General features: G+C 38.2%; 1 protein-coding gene across 4 annotated transcripts in view; it reads left to right on the forward strand.

The window, feature by feature from the left end:
- Positions 1–20,636, forward strand: part of EPS15 (epidermal growth factor receptor pathway substrate 15) — a 108,595-nt gene extending 87,959 nt beyond the window's left edge. Inside the window, exons 20-25 of one of the 4 annotated variants that reach the window (XM_048860176.2) lie at positions 1,505–1,641; positions 2,908–2,977; positions 7,089–7,165; positions 8,779–8,941; positions 14,038–14,216; positions 18,216–20,636. In XM_048860176.2, coding sequence (XP_048716133.2) covers positions 1,505–1,641; positions 2,908–2,977; positions 7,089–7,165; positions 8,779–8,941; positions 14,038–14,216; positions 18,216–18,362 — 773 coding nt within the window. In that variant the 3' untranslated portion in view covers positions 18,363–20,636. Of the gene's footprint in view, positions 1–1,504; positions 1,642–2,907; positions 2,978–7,088; positions 7,166–8,778; positions 8,942–13,463; positions 13,997–14,037; positions 14,217–16,165; positions 16,860–18,215 lie in introns of those variants that run through there. The other 3 variants (XM_048860179.2, XM_048860181.2, XM_048860180.2) reach the window with 3 other exon arrangements.
- Positions 20,637–22,731: the final 2,095 nt, after the last annotated feature.

Below are 22,731 nucleotides of genomic sequence, written 5' to 3' on the forward strand. Positions count from 1 at the left end.
TTAAATACTGGAATAAATTGCCTAGGGAGGTTGTGGAATCGCCATCATTTGAGATTGTTAAGTGCAGGTTAGACAAACACCTGACAGGGATGGTCTAGATAATACTTAGTCCTGCCACACGTGCAGGGGACTGGACTAGATGACTTCTTGAGGTCCGTTCCAGTTCTATGATTCTGTGATTCTATCAGATGGAAGCAGGCAAAGGCAGAAGAGTGAAGACTGAGTCCCTACCTCAACTCTGAGTCTAGTGTATGGGGAAGTCTATCCATCAGCTGTATAGGAGGCTCAGAGAGAGATGAAGTGGCCCCTTCATCTTAATGACATGTTCTCTGCTGAATGACAACGCCCCATAGAGATGAATACAGCCTGAAACAATATCTCTAAGATATACGAACTACTCCAGTCATCTCAGTAGGTGTTCTCATTTCCTCCTTCCCCAGTATCCGTGGTTGCAAGCCTGGGCTACGCACCAAGCAGAGCTGTTCTCAGTAGTGAGTGCTTGGTGCATGCATAGAACATGCCTGTTCTCAGCTCCCCACCCAGAATGGCAGAGCCCCCAAAATCCTGGCTCACGTGGGGGTCAGGGAGAGGGGCTCATACCTGACGTGAAGAGCAGAGCCCCCTAGATCACAGAACATGGGGTAGGAAGAGGAGCTCAGCCCTCCTCAAAGGAGTAAGGCTCCCCCAGATGCTGGCTTATATGGGGGTTCAGGAAGAGGCCCCCTGAAAAAAGTTAGACCCCTTCTAAAGTAGTTATATTATTCAGGGCGTATTTCCCAAATAAATATAAAAATCACTTGACGGAGGCAGATATAGCAACATGCCTATAGATCATTCTCCTATTTCTGCCAAGGGTAGAGTTTACACTTACACACAGGTATAGCTCAGGGTGAGTGGCTACAATATGATCACTTGAGCCACTACTGTGAGAATGGGCTGACTTCAAACACTGTTGTTTCAGCAGAGCCGTAGTCTTGCTCCATGTAAACATTTAATTCCCTTTGGGTCCAGCTACTTTCCTAATTTTACCCTGACTAACTTCAGTATAACTCCCCAAAGGAGTAGTTGGGTGCTGTACACTAGTTGAGATAAATCCCAAGTGCCTGAGGGATCAGAGGATCAGAATCATAGTTTGAGCCCCAGGTATGGACCAAAAAGTAGCTTTTTAGATTTTGTAAAATGATTTTTTGCGGCTTCTTTACCAAACCCCTGGCTGAATGGTCCCCAAATTTGGGCCATTTACACTACCCCACACCCTTATGAGGCACAGCAAATTTCAAGACAATCTGAGTAAGCCTGTGGATTTTAGAGCACTTAGAAAACTCTGCCTTTAATCAGAAAGTGATGACCAACCTTAACTATAGAGGAGCTGGTGCTCTGCTGTAATATGAAGGAAGCTGTACAAAATTACATTTGTTCTTAAGACATCAGTCTAAAAAGAACTAGCAGGAGTATTTAAAAGAAATGTTCCTTAAACAGGTCCATTGTATTTTTTTTCCTTCAGATCCCTTTGGTGGTGATCCCTTCAAAGATTCAGATCCTTTTGCAGCTGACTCTTTTTTCAACCAATCCTCCACTGATCCTTTTTTGACTGCAGCAACTGACCCTTTCAGCACAACAGGCAACAGCAATAATCCAGCAGTAAGTTCGATGGGAGAAAAGGGGAGGGGTAGTAATAGTTTGTTCAAAATTAGATGACCTTGTATATTTGGATACACTCAAACACATGAGGTATTGGGTATTTTGGGTAGTACATGGATATTTTGCTGGTAAGTATTAATTTCCACTGGAAAATAGTTTAGTGTTTTTTTAACTCTGCACGTACAGCCCGCTGCTAAATGCTATTCCTAGTCAAATTTCTACTAGAAAATACAGACGCTTCCCGGGTTAAGCAAATCCGATTTACACAAATCTGAGCTTATGGAAAAACTTCCGTAAGCTAGAAATAGGAGGGGCTGGTTTGTTTGGTTGGCTTTTGTTTTGTTTTGTTTTTTGCGTAATAGCCGGAGATACGTTTTCGACTTACACAAGGCATTCAGGAACGGAACGCTTGAGTAAGTCGGGGAGCGTCTGTAGAGGGTACTGGGAGAAGCATGTAAAATTATGATGTAAAATATTAAGATGTCATTCCTTAGTTCTACATTTTTTGGAAAATAATGCCCCTAAAAAATTAAATAAACTTTGCTAAAAATCCTGAAACACCACCTCTATTGCGAATTTCATTTAATTGAAACTGCTAGTTTAACTAAAGGTCACTTGTGTCCTTGGCATAGTCCACAACTCCATTCCTGTGTTGTGCAGGCAGCAGAAGCTCTCCTAAATTTTGTGGGAATGTCATGCCTCCTTCTATGGAGCTATAGGTACCTCATAGAACCAAAACTTTCAATTATTTAAAAACATGACATAAAAGATTTTAAGTTTCTGCTTCCTGCCCACCAGAGTCATAAATCAGAGTTTTACAAGCAACATGGTCTAGTGGCTAGAGTTCCAGATTGGAGTCAAACTCTTGAGTTCTGTTCTCGAGGAAACATTAGTCAGGTGCTTTTAACAGACAGGAGTGGGAATGAGGAGATCTAGATTCTATTCCCATTTTTTGGCACAAACTTGCTGTATGATCTCTGTCATTTAACCTCTTTACAGGTGAATGAACACAGGCAAAATGAAGAACATACATACATATTTTACTGTTAGAATGTTGTGATGCTTAGCCACTTATGCTTTCTCCATAAAGCTGCTATAAGCTACATCTTACAAAATAAAAATTGACAGTGATAGCATTGATCAACAAACATATTTTGTCCTGAGGTGAAGCTCAATTTTTTGCTAGAGATGGGATTGGGGAATGTTGCTTTCTGCAACTTGAAAAATAATCGAAAATCTTCCTCAAAGGAATTTTCTCATTTTTAGACAGAAACACTGAAGAGCAATGATCCTTTTGCTCCTGGTGGAACAGCTATTCCTGCACCAAATGATCTAGGTAAAGAAGTGAGATGATATACATCCTTTTAATTGTTTTAATTTGTAATCCATTTTATTCTTTCTTAGTTTTCTAGGCTTTAATACTTACTTGATTATGAATTCACAGCAACAGTAAATTATAGACTATTCCTAGCTACATTGTATCTAAAGCTGCTTCTTCAAGTAATTACATAGGTAATTACCTATGCATTAACTACAAGTAATTACCTATTCCACTGTAGGTGTGTGCATCCCTCCTGCACAGTTGTCAGAGATTTTTCCATCAATGGTACCCCTCAGGGTACCACTGTGCCGAAGTATAAAGGATGGAGCCACGCCCAATGACTCTCAGTTCCTTCCTGCTGCCCATGACTGTTGGAGCTGCTGTCTTCGCATTTGCTAGTCCTATTCTCTTTAGTGTAAATAGCACCTGTTTTGTACATTTAGGTTAGTCCAGTCTCAGCTACTGTCCAGTGTGGCCACTGTACAGTCCACCTTTGATGCACTGTGACCTCTGATCAATATGGTGAAATCTACCCTGTCTCCTGTTCAGAGAACAGGATTTAATGGGGCTGTCCTGGATTCTACAAAGGCCAAAGCTTTCCTGCTGGGGTTGAGATTCCAAACAATGTGTGTGTTTGCTTTAGATAGAAGGACATGTCCTGTCACTAGAGTACAAAAGTGCCTCAAGCTTCAAGAGTACATGGCAGTGTGCACTTAGGTGTGCAGCATACCAGGCTGCACTTCAAAGAGACAGAGTTGTTCATCTTACTGTATTCACTGGGCTGTCATCATATGAAGATGGTGATTCAATTGCCTACTCAGGTCCCGTCCTCCTTGGACGGGTGGACAGAACCTTTGAATGTTTGCATGAGGGTCCCCACTGCTTCTCTGCAAGAGACACCCTAGTTATGGATGTGTTAGGCTCTAGACTGGGGAGCTCACTTAAGTTCTTTATAGACACAAGGTCTTTGTTCTGTGCAAGATCTAAAGATCTAGATGTCAGGGAGCTTCAGGCTATCTATTTGGATTTTATGCTTATCTAGGGTCAATGCTCACAGACAACACAGCAGCCATGTTCTATGGAAGCAAACAAGGGAGGGACAGGTTGACGAAATTATGCCAAGAGGCGATTCTGCTTTGGAATTTCTGCATTGCCAGTTCCATCAACTGGAAGCTGTTTACCTTCTAGGGGTTCAGAATGCTCTGGTAGATGACCTAAGCTGGTCATTCACAAGTCACCATGAGTGGTCTCTTCATCCAGATGTAACCAGGTCCATTTTCCAGCTGTGGGGGACTCCCCAAATGGACCTATTTGCAACAAAAGCAAACAAAAAATCATCTTTTTTTGTTCTGGAGTGTGCCACAGCCTGGGTATGTTGACAGATGCCTTCCTGCTACCCTGGTTGAAGGGCCTGCTGTATTCCCTCCCTCCAATTCTGCTCCTGTCCAAAGTCTTGTTCAAAGTCAAACACAGTTATTCTAAGGGAGTGCACAAGTCATTCTAAATAGTAGAAAGCCTTCAATTTAGGACTACTTATTTTGCACAACGAAAAAAATTCTCCATTTGTTCCAGACAGAAATGTATTTCCCCGGCTTGGGCTCCTATTCAGCATACAGTGGACTATCTCTTGTTTCCACAACAAGAGGGGTTAGCTGTTAGTTCCATCAGAATCCACCAAGCAGTTATCACATCTTTCCACTCTCCTGTGCATAACCACTCGCTTTTTTCCATTCCAATGTCTATTGGGTTTCTGAAGGATTTGGACAGATTATATCTAGAGGCACATGGCCTAGTCCCCCCGTGGAACTTAAATTTAGCTCTAGCAAATGTGATGGCTCTCTCCCCCTCCCCCCCGGCCAAGCTGCTGGCTACCTGTTGTGTTACACCTTTCTATGAAGGTGGCTTTTTTTGGTTGCTATTACCTTGGGCAGGAGAGTGGGGAATTGCTAGCCTTAGTATCAGAAATTCCTTATACAGCCTTTAGAGATAGGGTTTACCTTCGACTTCACATGATCTTGACTTAAGTGGCTTCCAGTTTTCATATTAACCAAACAATTTGTGTACTTTCTTTCCAAAGTCTCATTCAAATAAAAGTAAAGACAAGCTTCGTACTCCAGATGTTAGAAAAGCTTTGGCTTTGTACCTTTATTGGACTCTGCCATTTAGGTTTTCCACTCAACTCTTAATAGTGTTTGCAGACAAACTATAGGCCCATCCAGAGTCCTTCCAAAGGATCTCTGCTTGGATTTCCAGCTGTATTTGTTTATGCTACTGATTGGCTTATGTTGCACCGCCAAGTAGAGTGTTGGCCCATTCAACTGGGTCTCAGGCAGCTTCCATAGCCTTTCTGGCACATATGCCCATATTAGACATTTGTAAGGTGGCAAATTGGTCATCAATCCATACTTTTCCCTCTCACTATGCCATCTCTCATCCATCCAGAGTGAGTGCCAGATTTGGAAGGGTTGTCCTGCAATCTCTGTTCAAGTCGACTGAGTCCATCTCCAGTTTGAACTGCTTTCTGAGTCACCTATAGTGGAAAGAACATGTGCAATCATGCGAAGAAGGAATGGTTACTAATTTTTTCAGTAACTGTTGCTCTTTTAGATGTGTTGCACATGTCCATTCCACTACGCTCCCTCCTTCCCCTCTCTATCAGAGGGTATCCAGTTGGAAGGAACTGAGGAGGGTTCGGGCAGCTCTGCCCATTATGCCTGTGCACAGTGGTGAAAGGTAGCAGAGCGGTCTCAGAGGGGAAAATCTCCATCAGCTGTGCACAGGGCACACTCACACCAACAGTGGAATGGACATGTGCAACACATCTCTGAGAACAACAGTTACAATAAAAAGTTAGTAACAGTTTCTTGTCTAAGTGTGCTAGAAGAGGTATAAATGTATGAACTTCCCTTTAAACAGTGTCATCAGCTGCATGTAAATGCACACGGGCTTTGTGAAGACCTTACTCCGTCCTAGCACGTTAACAGCTCAGATATCTCGATCGAAGAGTTTTGGTACTTGGAGCAGTACATTTGCCGAGCAGTACATTTGCCAAGCAGAACACATCTTTTGATGCACTGGTCTATTTTTTTAAGCAATGTGAGGAAATATCTCTGTATTATAATGAGAGAGACTAGAATAAAATAGCTTTGCTTCATCAAATTATTCTAAGCATTGGTGAACACTGATGCTGCTTTGCTTGTCTGTAACTCTCTCATATGGGGTTCTTACAGAGGAATATAAAGTATTGTATGCTATAGGTGTGGGGATCAGCACAAGTACAATATGGAGGAGGAGGATTATTAAAATTATATATATATATAGATATAGATATAGATATATAGATATATATATAAATATAAAAATAAAATATACACAGAGGAATGATTTTACATCACTGGTCTGTCCAGTTTAACTGCAGCCAGGTGCACTTTTCTGGGAAGCACATAAGGGAGGGTATTAAAAAGAAATGTTAAATCTTACGCAGCTTTTGAACAGCCACACTTGCCCAGACTGTTTCAAAGCACCTACTTGTGAAAAGGAGACTGTTGAATTAGAGAATCCAAAGGGATAGGGAGATTCAAGGTGAATAATAGTGAGGGGGTTGCATTTTATTCACACAAAAAAGTCACTGGAAGCTTGCTTTTTTAAAAAAATTCTAAACTTACTATCTCTTTTCTGTGTTAAAATATTTTGCTGCAAAATGTACAGGGCTTAGGTTATTGATGCTATAGTTTTGAGTATTTCCATTGATAGACTTGGATTCTGCTTTCTCTGCATAGAAAACTGGAGTATCGCAGTGCTATTTCCTGAAAAAACTGTCTGTCCAGAGGAATGAGTATTTATTCCATATTGGTAAATAGCATTTGCTATTTTTATGAAAGTACAAATATTTCTACTGAAACAACTCTAGCAATAAAAGCATTCACCTTTTTAAAAAATATTTTATTTGAAATAGTTACAGAAATATTAAATATACTATTTGTGGAGCTGTTTAAATGGTTATACAATTTGGGAAATCCAGTTGGGACTAAACATGGCGCGTGTCTTTCATGTTGTTTTTGTCATTGAAACACAATGTAACATTTGGCTTTTCTGTACTGTTCTGTTTGTTCTCTGCTTATTTTAGCTACAGATCCCTTTTCCTCTCTATTTGGAAACGAGTCATTTGGAAGCAGTTTTGCTGACTTTAGCACACTGTCAAAGGTAATCTGAAATGATTAACGTATGTGGAAAAGGCATAAAATGCTGCAGTAACTAAAACACAAAGAAGATCTAGTGTTCTCAGTTATAGAACTGTTCAACTGGTATTCTGTTTTTACTCTCCAATAAAAATTGACAAAGGTTGATTTTTTCTGAAAGGGGTTCGAACAGTAATGTGCCCTGCAATACTCCTGTGATTAATGCTGTTAGAAACATTTTATTGTAGCAGTTCAAATTGTTGCAACTTTAAAAATAATTTTTTTTTCTATGTTAGAAAACTTTTTTTTTTTAACCACATCTCTCCCAGTCTTAGCTCACAGGCTAGTTACCTTCAGCTTGTTTGGTTGTGTAGCTGCCTCAGTTGTTTGCAGTTGTCACATTGATACTAGTCTCACTGATTTTTTTTTTTTTTTAAATTGGTTCTCATACAGACATCCATTTTGGGTATGTCTGCATGGGGGATGGAGGGAAAGCGATGTACATTAAAATGTAATTGCTAACATGTTTCAAAATCCTAATGTAGACAGCGCAAGCTGTAGTTTTACCATATATTACTGGTTTGCCCAGTCTACATGAAGGATGAAATACTGGCCCATTGAAGTCAGTGCAAGTTTTGCCATTGATCTCAGTTAAGCCAGGATCTCATCCCAGGATTTTAAAAGGTATTAGAGATCCTGTTTTTAAAAACACACCTTGTCTTAGTGTAGGCACCACCTTAGTGTCCTACCTCTGGGTCTGAGAAGGAATCTACTAATTGTATGCCCATACTGTATGCGTTAATCACAATGCAAAAAAACCCTCCATGTTGTTCAGACAGTGGAATCTTTGAGGAGATGTCCTTTCATAATGTGCTGTGTATGAGTTCTAACAATGAGTTAGTGGTACATGAGAGGGAGTGGTTGATTAGACAGAGAAGCTGGTGCCAGGATTACCTTTGTAGCTTTTTGTAGTCCGGAGTCATGAGTTCTGTTTCACTCCCATGCACAAAACATTGGCTTCTTATCTTACAGCAGACTTGTTGTATTAACCTGGTATTTTCACCAGTAGTGTATGTTGAGATTATTTCTTCAGATAATAACCTGAGGACACTTTGCTGGTTTTAATGGAATTTTAAGATTCTCTTGTACTTTCATTTTGAGCTGCCACTTGTCTCACTAACTCTTAATCTTCCTTATATTGTGGACTGCTGTGGTAACTGTGGGGAAGTAGATTTATCTTGTAGGCACCTTGCACTGTTTTCTGGCCCAGTTGTCTTCCCTCTCTTTGTACCAAATAATTGAACAAGTCATTTTTATATGGAGCATGCTGTACTATTCTCCATATACTGAGCTCTTCAGAGCAGGGAGTCTTTTTTTTCTGTTTGTACAGTACTCTGTAAAATGGAGCCTGATTTGGCCTGTTGAGTGTTACCATAATATAAGTAGTTAATAATACTAACCTAGTATTGTGCACCACAGAGAAATTATGACCACATTCTCTGATTTACTTGAATCTTCACTGTTTTCTCTAATTGTGGTAAGTATTGCTTTATGGAAGAAAGAAGGGGGGAGTAGAATTTCACTATGCTGAAGCAAATTGTAATATAGCATTCCCCCCACTCCTTTTTTTTTAAACAGGCCAACAATGAAGATCCCTTTATTTCCTCCACATCAGGCTCTGTAAACAATGTGGTCATAACTAAAAACGTATTTGAGGAACCACCAATGAAAAATGAGGATATTCCTCCTGCTTTGCCCCCCAAGACCGGAACTCCTACAAGACCCTGCCCTCCACCACCTGGTAAAAGCTAATATTTGAGGTTCCAGTAAAGTTTGGTTCACCTGCTTCTATATTGCTAGTTGTGTAATGGTATGAGGGTTGTAAGAAAACATGGTCTGAATTTCTTACTGAACTAGAATAAAAGTACTTAGGAACTGTCAAAATGTGAAAGAATCCTGCCCCTGTACTGCTGACATCTCCTCTGATGTTAAATTCCTCATGGGTTGTAGGTCAACACTTTGTTTCGAGAGAGCAAGGAAATGGAAGAAGGGGGAAAACATAACTTCAGATTTCTACAAGGAAATAGTGTGGCTACAGAGAGCTTTAAGAGGGTGTTGATATATCGCAAATCTTATGAAGTTCTGTATTGAAAGCAAATTACCCACTTTTGTACGAGTACCATTGAAAGTCCCTAGTTTTCAAAAACGTCTCCTCTTTTGAAGAAATTTTAGAAGTATTTGTCATTATCTCCATTTCACCGTTGGAAAAACTTCATCTCTTTCCATCCAAGTGACTTTTCTAAGGTCATGTAGCATAGTCAATGGGAGAGTTAGTAATACAACCCAAGACTCCTGACTCCTAGTTCTATACCCTAAATACTGGACCATGCTTCTGCATCCCCTGCACCCCACCACCAAAGGAGCATGGTTAAAGAAGTTACAACCACTGTAACATGGTATCAATTAAATTAAAAAAAAAATCTACCTTGGTAATAAAATTTTGAAAAGATACTGCTAAGATTAAGTGCAGTAGTAGTGTGTGTGTGTTCCTTTTCCAGCTCCAGTCTTTATTCCACTTGCATTCACTCTTATGTGAACACTACTGCATTGTTATGGAGTATTACATTATAAGAGTTTTAAGGTGTTCATGAGAACCATATCATAAAAATTAGGCTGCCAGAAGATAGTATAGACAATAGTAATATAAAAAAATGGAACAGTTGGTTTGCTGCTGCTTTTGGAAAGGGAGGAACAAGCTAAATCTGGCACTATTAACAGTAATTAAAGCTTTTAAACTTTTAGCTCTAATAGTAACATCATTTTGGTGAAATTCAACCCTGCTCTCTCCCTGCCTTGCAAACAATTAGTTAAAGCCCTCACTTCCTCTCCTAGAAACACTAAATTGGCTCAGTGACAGAAGTGACCATATTTCCATGGCTGAAATGATCCCTTTATAGCCTGTAAAGCAGTTTGAGATCCTCTGGATCAAAAGTATTGTTTGAGAAGTACCACTTTTGGGCTATGAATTGGCCTTAATACTTCCTTTTTCAACACAGACTTATAGTTCCCAAGGTAGTTTATCTAGTCGCAACACTTCTTATTAATAAATGGTTTAATAAATAATGGAATCTCCTGGTGATGGATAAACTTATCAGTATTAAAAATTATTCCTATGGAAATAGCTGGATAACTATGCAGGGAAAACACACAATTTATATAAATAGTTAAATAACTTTTTCACTGGCTCAGTGTTAAAAGCTGTTCTTTTTGCTTTATTTGATATTAGCTTTATTTTTAATATGCATGTTGTATGTCATTTTTTTGACAATTTAAATATTTTACTATTTTGCTATGTACCTGTGTCTGCTGTACATGTCAGTTCACTTCTTGGCTCCTTGTCCAATTTACATGGGGTCAGAGGTGCCCATGATTCTTCACCACGTCTTCCAGTCCATGGCACAGGTTTTTCTCTTCAGACTTCTCTTGACAGCCTTTCCATCGTATCCTTAGTCTTCCATGTCCTTACTTGCTGTCCTCTTCATCCCATGTTTTCTTTCTGCTTGTTCTCTCCCCCATTCTATTACATGTCCAGCCCACCTCAGACATGTGCTGTCTAGGCTATCACTGAGAGTTCCAAGTTCACCTTCCCATTAAATTTTTCTGTGCACACTGTCTACCCTCCACTTGCCTGCCATTCTCCTCAGTATATTATTTCCTACTACCTGTATTATTTCTTGGAGATCCACTCTTTCCAAACTGTAGAGCAGTCAGGGACAAGGGCATACACTTTTCCTTTCAATTTGTTACTTAATTGTCGGTCCCACAGTTCTCCTGCCACCTTCTTCACTGCCACCTGTGCATATTGGGTTGTGTTTTTCAGTTCTCCAGATCTGTCTCTGATGGTACTAAGTGTACCTCCCAAGTATACAGATTCTTTCTTCTGATTCAGCTTTTCTTCTGAGTCTTCAATCAACAACTCTTCCACCTTCCCTCCATGCACCACTTTGGTTTTCTTTGAGTTTACTTTCAAATCATGATACTTTCAAATCAAACACAGATGCCCACTCTAATACCATATTTACCAATTCCTCTGTACTGTTAGCTAAAAGGGCCAGATCATCAGCATCCATTAGTTTTCTCTGTCTCCCCAGAGGCTCCATTCTCCTACTAATTAACTCCATAACTAGGATGAAGAGAGGTGGACTCAGCACACTAGATCAATCCCAGTCACTATATCCCATACTAGATTAATCCCGGTCACACACAACTCTCCTAAAATCTATATATTGTTACCACCTTCATTCTTGATACTGCTCTTCTATCATTTCCACTCTGAACACCAACTCCCAGGGAACAAGTCATATGTTCTCTCAAGATCAGTAAATTCTACATAGCAGCTATACCATTCTTTCAGATTTGTCTCATTGCAAATATTGTATCTATAATACTCCTTTCCTCCTAAAGCCATGTTGCTCCTCTCATATATTTTCCTCCACCTTGCATCTCAACCTTGCCTCCAAAACACTGTCTCAAGGATGTTAAGGGGCCAACTTAACAAGGTGAGGCTCCAATAGATGTTTGGATCATATGCATCACCCTTACCCTTCCAAATAGGAATAGTCAATCTCACTCTCGAGTCATTTGGTAGCCTAGCTTGATCCCAGCAAATACATAATGCTTGTCTACACTTACCAGAGGATTGATGTGTGGCGATCGATTCATTGGTGGTCGATTTAGCGGGTCTAATGAAGACCCACTAAATTGACCGCAGATCGCTCTCTCATTGACTCCTGTACTCCACCTGAACGAGAAGCGCAAGAGGTGTCGACTGGAGAGTGTCTCCTGTCAACATAGCCCAGTGTGGACCCCGCAGTAAGTAGATTTAAGGACGTCGACTTCAGCTACGTTATTTATGTACTGAAGTTGCGTAACCTAGATCAAGCTCCTCCCGTAGCGTAGACAAGGCCTGAGTCTATGAAGCCACTGTACTCTGGTATTTCCAACTGCTTTGATTTGGTCAACAGTTATCTCATCTTCATCAGCTGCTTTATTATTGTCTAATTCAATCCTCCTTCTGCCTCCTCTGTAGAGATCAATACCTTTTGAGGCTTCCTCATAATTGTCAGCAGTGCTTGCACTTGCAACGCTCTCTCCTAATATAACAGCCTTTGGAAATATTTTTTTTCTATATCTTTACCACCTCATCAGGGTTAGTCACCATGCAGTTTCCATCCTTCACATACAAAGATTTCTTCATATCTTGTGTTTCCTTGTTCCTCGTTTTTGCCACCGCAAAAAACAATTTCCTGCCACCTTCCTTCAGCTTTATGTATGATTCCTCTTCAGCCTCCATTCTTGCCTTAGCAACTGCCTTTTTAGCCTCTTTTTTTGCTTGTATCTACTTTAATTACAAAAAATTAATAAAAAGGAGCAACAACATTTGAGGTTGGCTCAGAAGGAAGAAGTGCTTAAAGAAGGCTTTCAGTACATCTTTGTTAAAATTCTCTACTGAACTATGGAGGGAGTGCTGGAGTGATTTCCTTGCATCTGATGAAATTCACTTCTTCTCTGGATACAGATAAATCATACCTATCAGAGAGATACTGGGACTCATGATACTTTAGAAAAGGAATATTTTTGTCTTTGAAATGAGACTTTTGTGTACTCAAAATTCTTGCAAGTATTTATTTCTCTTTGGCACAAATAAGTTTACATAGATGTCATTTGCAGCTGTTTTTCCTGTGTTAATTTAAGAAAACTCAAGGAATTTGCATTTTTAGATAGTGATGTGGGCACCAAAATATTTTTTGGGAAGTAGCCTAGGTACATAACATAAGACAATGTAAACCATTACATATTCCCCAATGAATTTATATAAAACAAGTCAAATAGTTACTATAATGCAATCCCCTGAGGATTATGGAAGTAAGTGAGACTGACTTGCAGAAATGATTCCCAATAAACTGAATATGAACAAACATATAGATTTAAACCAATCTAAAATGGTACTAGTAAACAGGTCAATAGTAAATTCTAAATGGAATAACTAAGTTGGCCCTTGCCTGTGTCAAAAATCAGCTGCAGGACAGAAGGATTCCCCAACTAAAATGCATCGCAGCTGAAAGATTAAAGGTGTTAGACTCACATTGCTACCACTATTAACTGATTACATATACAGAAAAGGAAATTTAAAGATGGGATGGATGTTCTTGGAAGACCTGGGTCAGTGTCCTCAAAAATATTGAGAGCTGACTGAGTAAGATGAGAAAAGAACAAGATAGGTGAGACACAGATCTGATTCTGGTATGTTTGCTGCCATTTAGGCAAGAATCAAGAAGACAGGGTTAGCACTTAGCATCTGAATGCTTGTTACCATTCTTCATATTGTTTGTGAAAACCTGAGAAGTTGCAGATGGCAGCGAAGTCAAAAGAACATCAGAACTCTGCAGAGCACAGTAAAATGTCTTTTGCCTTGATGTACAAGTAATTAATTTTATCCATAAAATAATAAAAGGAATCTCACTAGAGTTCCATGGATAATTGGTGAGTGGTTGGGGGGACAACACCAAAACTATGCTGGCTATAGGAGGGGGGAAATTGTTTTAACCTTTTTTTAAGGGTTCTTTCTCAGGGTGGTGGTATATAATTAATACACGGACAGTATGCTTAAATCTTGAATCCACTTGTAGGCTATTCCATATCTGATTATGAACTAAATGTCAGACTCAGATCTTTGGCTATTGTAAACTGGCAGAGCTGATTAACATGAGTATAGGTAGTTCTTGTTTTCTTGATCCAAGTAGTTCTTGTTTTCTTGTTTTGTTTGTTTTTTGCTTAGTGTACGCTTTCTGCTATCTTTGTGGTCTCTTGAGTTGACTTAGATTATCTTTGATCCAGGGAAAAGACTTATTAACAAACTGGATTCTTCAGATTCCTTTAAACTGAATGATCCATTTCAGCCATTCCCAGGCTGTGACATTCCCAAAGAACAAGATGATGATCTATTTTGTGACCCATTTGCTCCCAGCAATATTGGTAAAGAGACAGACACCAGCAATTTTGCAAACTTCAGTGCTGTAAGTAGGTTCTTTTATATATTTGTTTCTTGAGGTGAGGCGGCATTTAATAAAACTTACTGGAATGATTCAATCGTAGTAAGATCTTCAGATTTATTTTAAAATTACTAAAACTTGTCCACAAAACTCCATAATCCTTTTTCTTAAGGGCTATAATTAACTTTTAAAAGGCTCAAAATATTTTTAGAGCTGTTACCTACATAAGGTATCTTAATACATGAAGCTTATAATTAAGGCTGGTGTAATCCATTCATTAAGATAAAAATGAAACAATGTAGACTATTGTTGGTATTGTTCAGGTCATACTGATTGCATAACTGTGTTAAGGTTTTCCCTGAAGGTTTCCTGGCTTTTACAAAGTAGTCATCAGATAATTTATATATATTGCCTAAGTGTTCTAGTTGACATCTATTTAAATATTCACAAGTTTGAATCATATGGCATAATGCTATCATTACACAATTTAAAAATAAAATAAAGGTTCTGTTAACATTTTCTCTTAGCTATCTCGAAAATACTTGGTCGCAATCTCAATATTTCACAATAGATAAATATATAAGATTGGTGTTTATAAAAATATAAATTGTATTTGAGTGAGTTTTGAATGGTTTGTAAATTCAAGGCACAAATACAATACAATTAAAAAGTCGCAAGTATTTCTTCATAACCAGGAATCCATTTCACATAAATCCCAAGCATTAAGAGCAAACCTAAAGGTTTGAGCATGCTTCTGTGTATATGAAGTTATTTTTTTTGTGCTTTGCAATTAAGAATTGTGGAAGACTTTCCTTCTTTTCCAGTCAGGTTACTTTTGCTGTCTTCAGTTAGTCCTAGTAAATTGTATACTTAACTTGCGTAAACACTGTTCCAGTTTTTAAATTGACAGGTTGTGGTGATGTTAATTTGGGTTGTGCTGCTGCAGGGCGGATAAAAATCAATGATTTAAAAAAAATATATTTATATCTGATTTTTTGATAAAAATCAGGTTTTTTCCCTCAAAAATCTATCTAAAGAGTTTTAATTAAGATACATTATAGCTCAAAAATATCTCATCATGGAATAGGGATTATAAATTCTAATTCTATAGTATGAGACAATATATTCATGTAATGTTTAAGAAAAGTTTTGTAAATGAGTTCCGATAGTTAATAGATTAGGGACCCAATCTTCTGGGGTTCCAGGGGCTTCTGTATAGAATATTTAGGTTAATCTTTCTATCTACCCAATGGGACTCAATGCTCAGTCTAGAAGATACCATCAGAGATGCTTAGTTTTGCAGTTCTCAAACTGTGGATTTGTGTCTCCAGAGATAAGATGCTTGTTAACAGCAAAAATGTTTTAAAATAAATAAATATATAGAGATGAGAAATAACAGACCTCAGCCCTATTGTCCCTCTGCAAATTTGTGTACACGGAGTCAATCCCTTACCTCTCTCTAAAAGTGCAAAGTTTCAAAAAGTTCAGTGAATAGAAGATTGTTGGGGGCGGAATAGATCTGAACAAGGAGAAGAAATCTGGAGATAAATGTGAGAATGGAGGGACAGGCAGTAGAAACAAAAGTGAAACTGTTTGAGCAGCATATTCCAGAAGTGTTGAGGTCTTTCTGAGTGTAGCCTTCATTGATTTGAGATCTACCATACCATTCTCTCACTAGAAGGGAAAACCTATAATGGCAGTAGGCCGTAAAAGGGACTTGGTTTGGGAATAAGAACTATTCAAGAAATATGTTCGTTGATGATGATGATTTAAAGAAAGTCACACCAGTGAACTGGTGGAAGTCACTTAAGCACTTGGATACAGAGATTATTGAAGTGCTAATCTCACTTTTAACAGCAGTAGCTTTTTCTGACTGTGTAGAAAGAATATTTTTTTCCTTTGGACTAATTAATTCCAAATTGAGAAATCGTTTGGGACCTGAAAAAGCAGGAAAGCTTGTTTTTCTTTTCCAGATTATGAACAAACAGGAAAATGAAGGTGAAGACGACTGAGTTAGCTGCAGAAGCCAATATTTTAAGTTTCTCATGTTGACCTGGCTGACAGTCGATTTAATTTTTGTTTTTGTTTTTTAAATATTTCATTAACTATTTTAGTTAAAAACAATTTTAACAAAAACAAACGTGATTTTAAAAAACTTGAATGTTTAACTAAATTTATATGCTTGTTTTGTTAAAATATTATATGTTTGCTGTTGAAGAAAAAAATCCAGAATACATAACGTTGTTGTTGCTTTTAGTTAAATAAAACAATTTAAATGTCTGTCTGGTGATATTCTCCTAATATAGCATGGCAAGAAAATCCTCCAAATATTAATGATTAATCTGTTGAATTGGAGATAGTTCACCTCCCAATGACTTCATAAATATCTGCTTCTATTACCTTTGGTAAATGAAATAACCAAACAATCATTCATTGCCTGATATACCTGTAAAACTAATCTGAAAAGTTTTCAAAATAAATCACTTAAAAATATATAGTATGTACCTTCTAAAAATGAAACCTACATCTATCTCTGAGTTATGAAGAATATGTATTAATGTTATAACCACCAACAAGAATGCACTTTTATGCAGAAAACTGTGATTGAGTCTTCCTGACTAGTGATTTGAATCATGATTTAAATCAATTTGATTTTAATTAAATCCACCCTGGCTGCTTAGTGTATTCTGTTCATGGCCATGGCAATCTCTAAAATGCTGCTCTTGCTCAAATTATTTCCTAGAAGGGCTAGGATGCAAACTTTCGCAGGGGGAGGCAGAAAAGAGAATGAGGAATGGTTTCCTTTAATTTCTGGGATCTTTTTGAGTATGGGGTACAGAAAGGAATCAAGACATTTCTCAAATTGTGTTCACAAAAATCTCAAGTTTAGAAACAGCAGCTAATAGAGAAATTAGCTTGTTGATTAAAATAGCCATAACACACACACACAAATATTGTGGCTTTATGTAAATGATATTGCATTCTCTGCATGCTAAATAGAAGCGTGTTTGGCATTAATTCTTGTACTGTATTTAAGGTACTTACTTCCTGTTCCTATCCGCAGGACCAGCTCTAGGCACCAGCAAAGCAAGCATGTGCTTGGGGCGGCACAATTCCAGGGGCGGCGTTCCGGCCACCTCTTTTTTGGCTTGGGCAGTTGCGCTCTTAGAGCTTGGGGAGGCAAATTCTTTGCTTGGGGTGGCAAAAAACCTAGAGCCGGCCCTGCCTATTCGGGATCATGACATCACACTACTGTGATATTAGAGCATCTCACTTCATGTTCTGTTTGCATGCATACATACATGTGCATACACCTTTATCTTGTACGCTAGTCCCCTTTTTCATTTCAGGCCGGGTTAGCAGCTGCAGAAGCATTTGGCTAGTACTGTACTCCTCTGCAGAAGCATTTTTTGATGACACTATCTGCTCAGTTCATTCTGCAGTCACTGCCAAAGAGAAAATATCTTTAAAAGAGCACCACACTGTTAAATGAGGGTAAAGCTTGTTGTCCCACAGTGCCAGATGTATCCTGCAGTATCGAGGGACTACCAATTTGTTCGCATCTGATTCAAATTATATAAGATTTATTGTATAAAAATAGTTTGCAGTGATTGCCACAGTAGCATTGTTCGTTCTGTCCAAATTTAGGACTTGGTTTTGTTCAGTAGGGTTGCTCATGTGCTTAAAGTTAAGCATGTGCTTGAGTACTTTGCATAGGTCAGTGTGTTCAGCAAATTGCCAGATTGTACCTTTAAACTAGTATTAATTGGTGGTAATTGAACAGGTGGTATTTTTCATCAAACAGTTAATCTTCAGGACTGTGTTAGTGCAATTCTTATTTAAACTACAAATGAAATTGTACCAGGTTACTCTTAAAACACATTTTTCAGCACAGAGGCAAATTCTAAAACTACAATAAATCCATATCATATTTTGGAACAATGCCCTCAAATTCTGAGAGACTTGAATCGTGCAGTTACATTCTGAGTAAGTCCAGATATGTTTATCTTTTTAAAATTGCAGTATCCTACTGAAGAAGACATGATTGAATGGGCTAAGAGGGAAAGTGAGAGAGAAGAAAAAGAGAGACTTGCAAGATTAAAACAACAAGAGCAAGAAGACTTGGAGCTGGCTATTGCACTCAGTAAATCTGAAATATCAGAAGCATGAAGATTAGAATAACCGTGTCTTATGTCAACTGTTTTGTCCCTTTTCCTGAATACTTAACCTATTTAAAATGTTAATCAGAAGCCACCTATGAACAGGGAAGTACAAAAGGTTTTAAATTCCTGCAAGTGCGATTGAATATTCACCTTTCTATTTTTGTCCCATTCTGATTTGTAAGGTTCCTAAATTTCTTCTTTAAGCTTAGCAGACAACTAATAGAGTGCTGCTCCCATGTGCATTCTCCTTGAGCTTTTAGCCTGTGTTATTTTTATTCTGTAAACCCAGGACACCAAAGTGTCTTTATGTAATACAGAAAGATAAGGCAGACTTCATCTCCTTAAAGAAACTGGTTGTCATTCTGGTGATGCGTGAAGATACCTTCATGAACACTTGTAATTCTGTAAGACTGAAGTTCAGAGACAAGCAGATATTGTCTCAATCAAGTTCCTTGGTGAAAGGGGCACAGTACTGAAGATAAAGGTGAATGCGTGCATTTCTATATTTTGTACCCTTTGTGTACAGGGCTGAGTCATTTATAAAAAGAAATGTTAACAAAAAACATTTTAGGTTCTGTACAGATTGTGTGCTGTCTCATAAAGAAGCTTGAGCCTTTTACTATATATTAGTGTATAAAAGGTGTGTGGACATTTCTGCTGAATTCCATCTTTAGTTATTTTTGGATTTGAATAATCCACTCATTTTAGCATTTATCCTCTCCCAGAAGACATGTTTCAGGAAAGTAAAGCACATTTCCTACCTGTAAATAAATCCGTTTATAATGCAGGCAATGAGACTATGGTTTAAGTATAATCTATCAGCAACTATGATTGAGCAGAAGATGAAAATAGCAATTACTCTGCCTCACTGACCCCTTCCCACCAGGGTGTTACAGTTATTTGAAACCTTTTGTACTTTTTCAGAGCAGACTTTAGTAATGCTGGAACTGTAGAGTGCTTTATTTTATATGTATACATATGTATTTTCTTTTTAATGAAGGTTCTACTGCTGGACTTGAAATTTAATTGATAATATTCAGCGTGCAAGTGGGAAAGATTGTGTATCTTATTGAAACCTTAATTGCTTTTTTGCATGGTCATGAGATTGGCAGACAGATCTCACATTCTGGGTGGGTTTTTGTTGTAACATAGAATAACTAAATGGATAATTCACATGAATTTACTGCTGGTCAAAATGTCTCAAATTCTGGAAGCCCCACTGCTAATTGAGCCAATATACAACGAAACTGGCAATTTGACAAGTTTGAATTTGAGGTAGGATAGAGAAGAGAGTAGGATGCATAAAGGCATAGTTTAACTTTATACAACAGTCTTTTTCTTTACATGTAATTTATTGAATGCCAACTGATAGTTGCACCTTATTAAAAAAAAAACCTGATTTATAATTCTTTATGGTCACTGAGTCAAAGTAGGTTGATAAAATGTTAATGAAAGTAACTTATTGCCTGTTGTGTAAATGTAATCCATTCTGCAGAATGTCAGATTCATTTAAGTCATTCCCAATGATGCTTCTTTCACTCTATACACGTACAGCTTGACTGCAGCAGCATACAATCCATTTTCTTTCTTGCACTTTTTAATTTGGTGTATTTCTCCTTGAGACTAGAAGTGTTTCAAGACAAAAAAAACTTGTGTGAAGCAAGGGATGACTCATTAGCCACACTTTGAGTTTGTGTAAAGAGTTCCAGTTAGCTAGGGTTGCTGCTGCAAAAGCTTTAGAAGAGGGCAGTTTTCATTCTTTCAGGAAAATGGGTGACTTGACTTGGACAACTTTTCTTTTGCACTGGGAAATGAGCATTTGAAACACCCGCTCAAAAAAGTATCTTAAAGAAACCTCATGCAAGTATTAAATATCCATATTTATCTGTACGACCTTTGTAATAAGTGTACACTAATCTTGCATATTGTATGCTTAACTGGACTACACAGATTCTTATCTTTTGTTAAAAATGTATACTCAGTGGACCAATACAATATTATGTGTATATATTATATATATTCATGCTTTCCTGTGTGGAATTTAAAGTTTTGAGTCACTTGATGTTACATTTCATGTTACTGACTCTGACTACAGTACCTTTATTTGAAGATTACCAATAAACCACTGCTGTGAGCTAAATGGCATTACTTGTGAAGTTTAACTAGCTTTTTAAAACTTGGCCATATGGGGTTAGCCTCTATTTATAGACTTTTCTTTTGTTTAAAAATTCTAACAGTAGCCTGTAATTATGAAGAAATAAAGTTTAAATACATAAGTAAATTGTCTCTGTCTCTTCAAAATGATGGCAATGAACAGTACAATCCGTTGTAGACAGAATATAAACTGTTCAGATCTATTGTGTGAAAGGAAAGTTTGAACATTTTGACCAAAGGTTCAAACTTCGGCACCTAAAGTTAGTCTCCTAAATCTGTTTAGGCACCTAAATAGAATCAACCTGGCATTTCAAAGCTGCAGTACACCACCTATTGAGCTCCAGTGCAGGTTGAGATTGATCAGCACCTCAAAGTCCACGCCACTTCTATTTTTCTGAGGTGCTAACCAAGCCCAGCCACCATGGAACTCAATAGGAGCTGCAGGTGTTCAGCAGCTTAGAAGCACCCTGATTTTCAATTAGGTGTCTAAACCTATTTTAGGTGACCAAGCTTGAACATTCACCTGCTAAATGTTGTAACCTGTATCTGAGACCCACTGAAAGTGGAATATATAGACCAGCAGAATCATAATCAGACTTTTGTTTTTGACCCAGTTCTGTTTTGGTTTTTTTTAGTTATTTACTGTCAAATGGTTAAAGAATTGTTGAAACAACTCCACTGATAACCTTTTTTTGTTGGTGGCAGAACTCTGAAAATAAATATGATACAAGTAAACATCCCAGATGCCAGTGAAAGTCACAAAGGTCCTTGGACTAAAAAAATCTGGAGAGAGGATTTTGCTTTATCTCTTTGAATTGGACTCATGACAGTTTCTATCACGAAAATGATCCGGAGTACCATACAATGAGCCAGGCTCCGTTAACATGCCTAGGAAAGACCTTACAAAATGAGTTGCAGCAAGGCTGAACATTCCTTTCCCATTCTTAGTCTCTAGTTTCTGGAAGACTAAGTGGTTTTCTACTGACCGTAATACATAGATACAAAGAGAGGTATTGCAAGTTGTATGTGGCTTTTAAGGTAAATGCGAAAATATCTTCCTTGACATAGAAAATGACAATCTGCCTGAGTGCATCTCCTAAAGATTTGACAAACGGATGATAAATCTGGTGGCTCAGTGGAGATGGCTAAGTGGAGAAAGGAAAAGGAAGAAGACGTGTCATCTTATTTGCATGGATCTGCCAAACTGAGGATATCAAAACATACAAGGACCTTGGAGAATTTTTGTCATGTTTTTAACTTCCATTAATATGGATGAAGTGTCTGGTTTTCTGTTCCTACTCTGTACTGTACTCAAAGGCAAGAAGGCATGTCTGCAATGTGGATTCTATCTAAAGTTCTCACTTAGTCCAGCTCCATCTAGCTGTTGGAAGAAGTCTGCAGCACACCAATCAAGAAAGGAGCAGTCTAGAGTAAGTTGCCCATGCTTATACTGTTTATTTAGAGATTTGCTCCAACCCTTTTGCTCCAATAGGGCTGGAGGTAGAGATCAAAGTCCAAGACTATTTGCCCCCAAAGCTTAATGAATCATAGAGTATCAGGGTTGGAAGAGTCCTCAGGAGGTCATCTAGTCCAATCCCCTGTTCAAAGCTGGACCAACCACCAACTAAATCCGGGCCTTAAAAACCTTCGTGAATCAGTCAGTACTGACAGCCCAAACTGTATCTACAGACAACTAAAAGTCTTGCCATCTACCTTTTATTAGCTCCACAGAAGTCCACTCAGATCAGGCTGTTAGTTTTCTTCCTTTTATTCCTCCACACTACTGAACTTTTTCTATCCTTCCACCCTGGTGAGCAAGCCTTGCCTACAGTGCTGCTATTCAGAAACTCCTACAGATGATAAATAGAACACTAAGATTTACTTAGCTCGTTTTCTGCCTGTCTCTCCATAACCAGTCAGAGAAACTAGGTTAAAAATAACTTTATTTAATGTTATTATAAATTGTCCACCCCACTTCCACACCCAAAATATTGCACTTGCTCGTGCTCTCTCACACACTCTCTCTCTATGTGTATATATATGTATATGTACATGTATAGAAATACACTAAAACCGAAGGAAGTGGCTAGTCACCTTACATGGCTTGATACCATTGTGTTTTCAATGCCAACCTCCTTCCTCCAAGATTACTTGATAGGGTTTACTGGATTCAAAGAAAAACACAGCATTTCTTTGACCTCGAGGGTCAGAAATTCTTATCC

This window comes from Caretta caretta, chromosome 8 (assembly GCF_965140235.1).
Source record: "Caretta caretta isolate rCarCar2 chromosome 8, rCarCar1.hap1, whole genome shotgun sequence".
NCBI classification, from domain to species: domain Eukaryota; kingdom Metazoa; phylum Chordata; order Testudines; family Cheloniidae; genus Caretta; species Caretta caretta.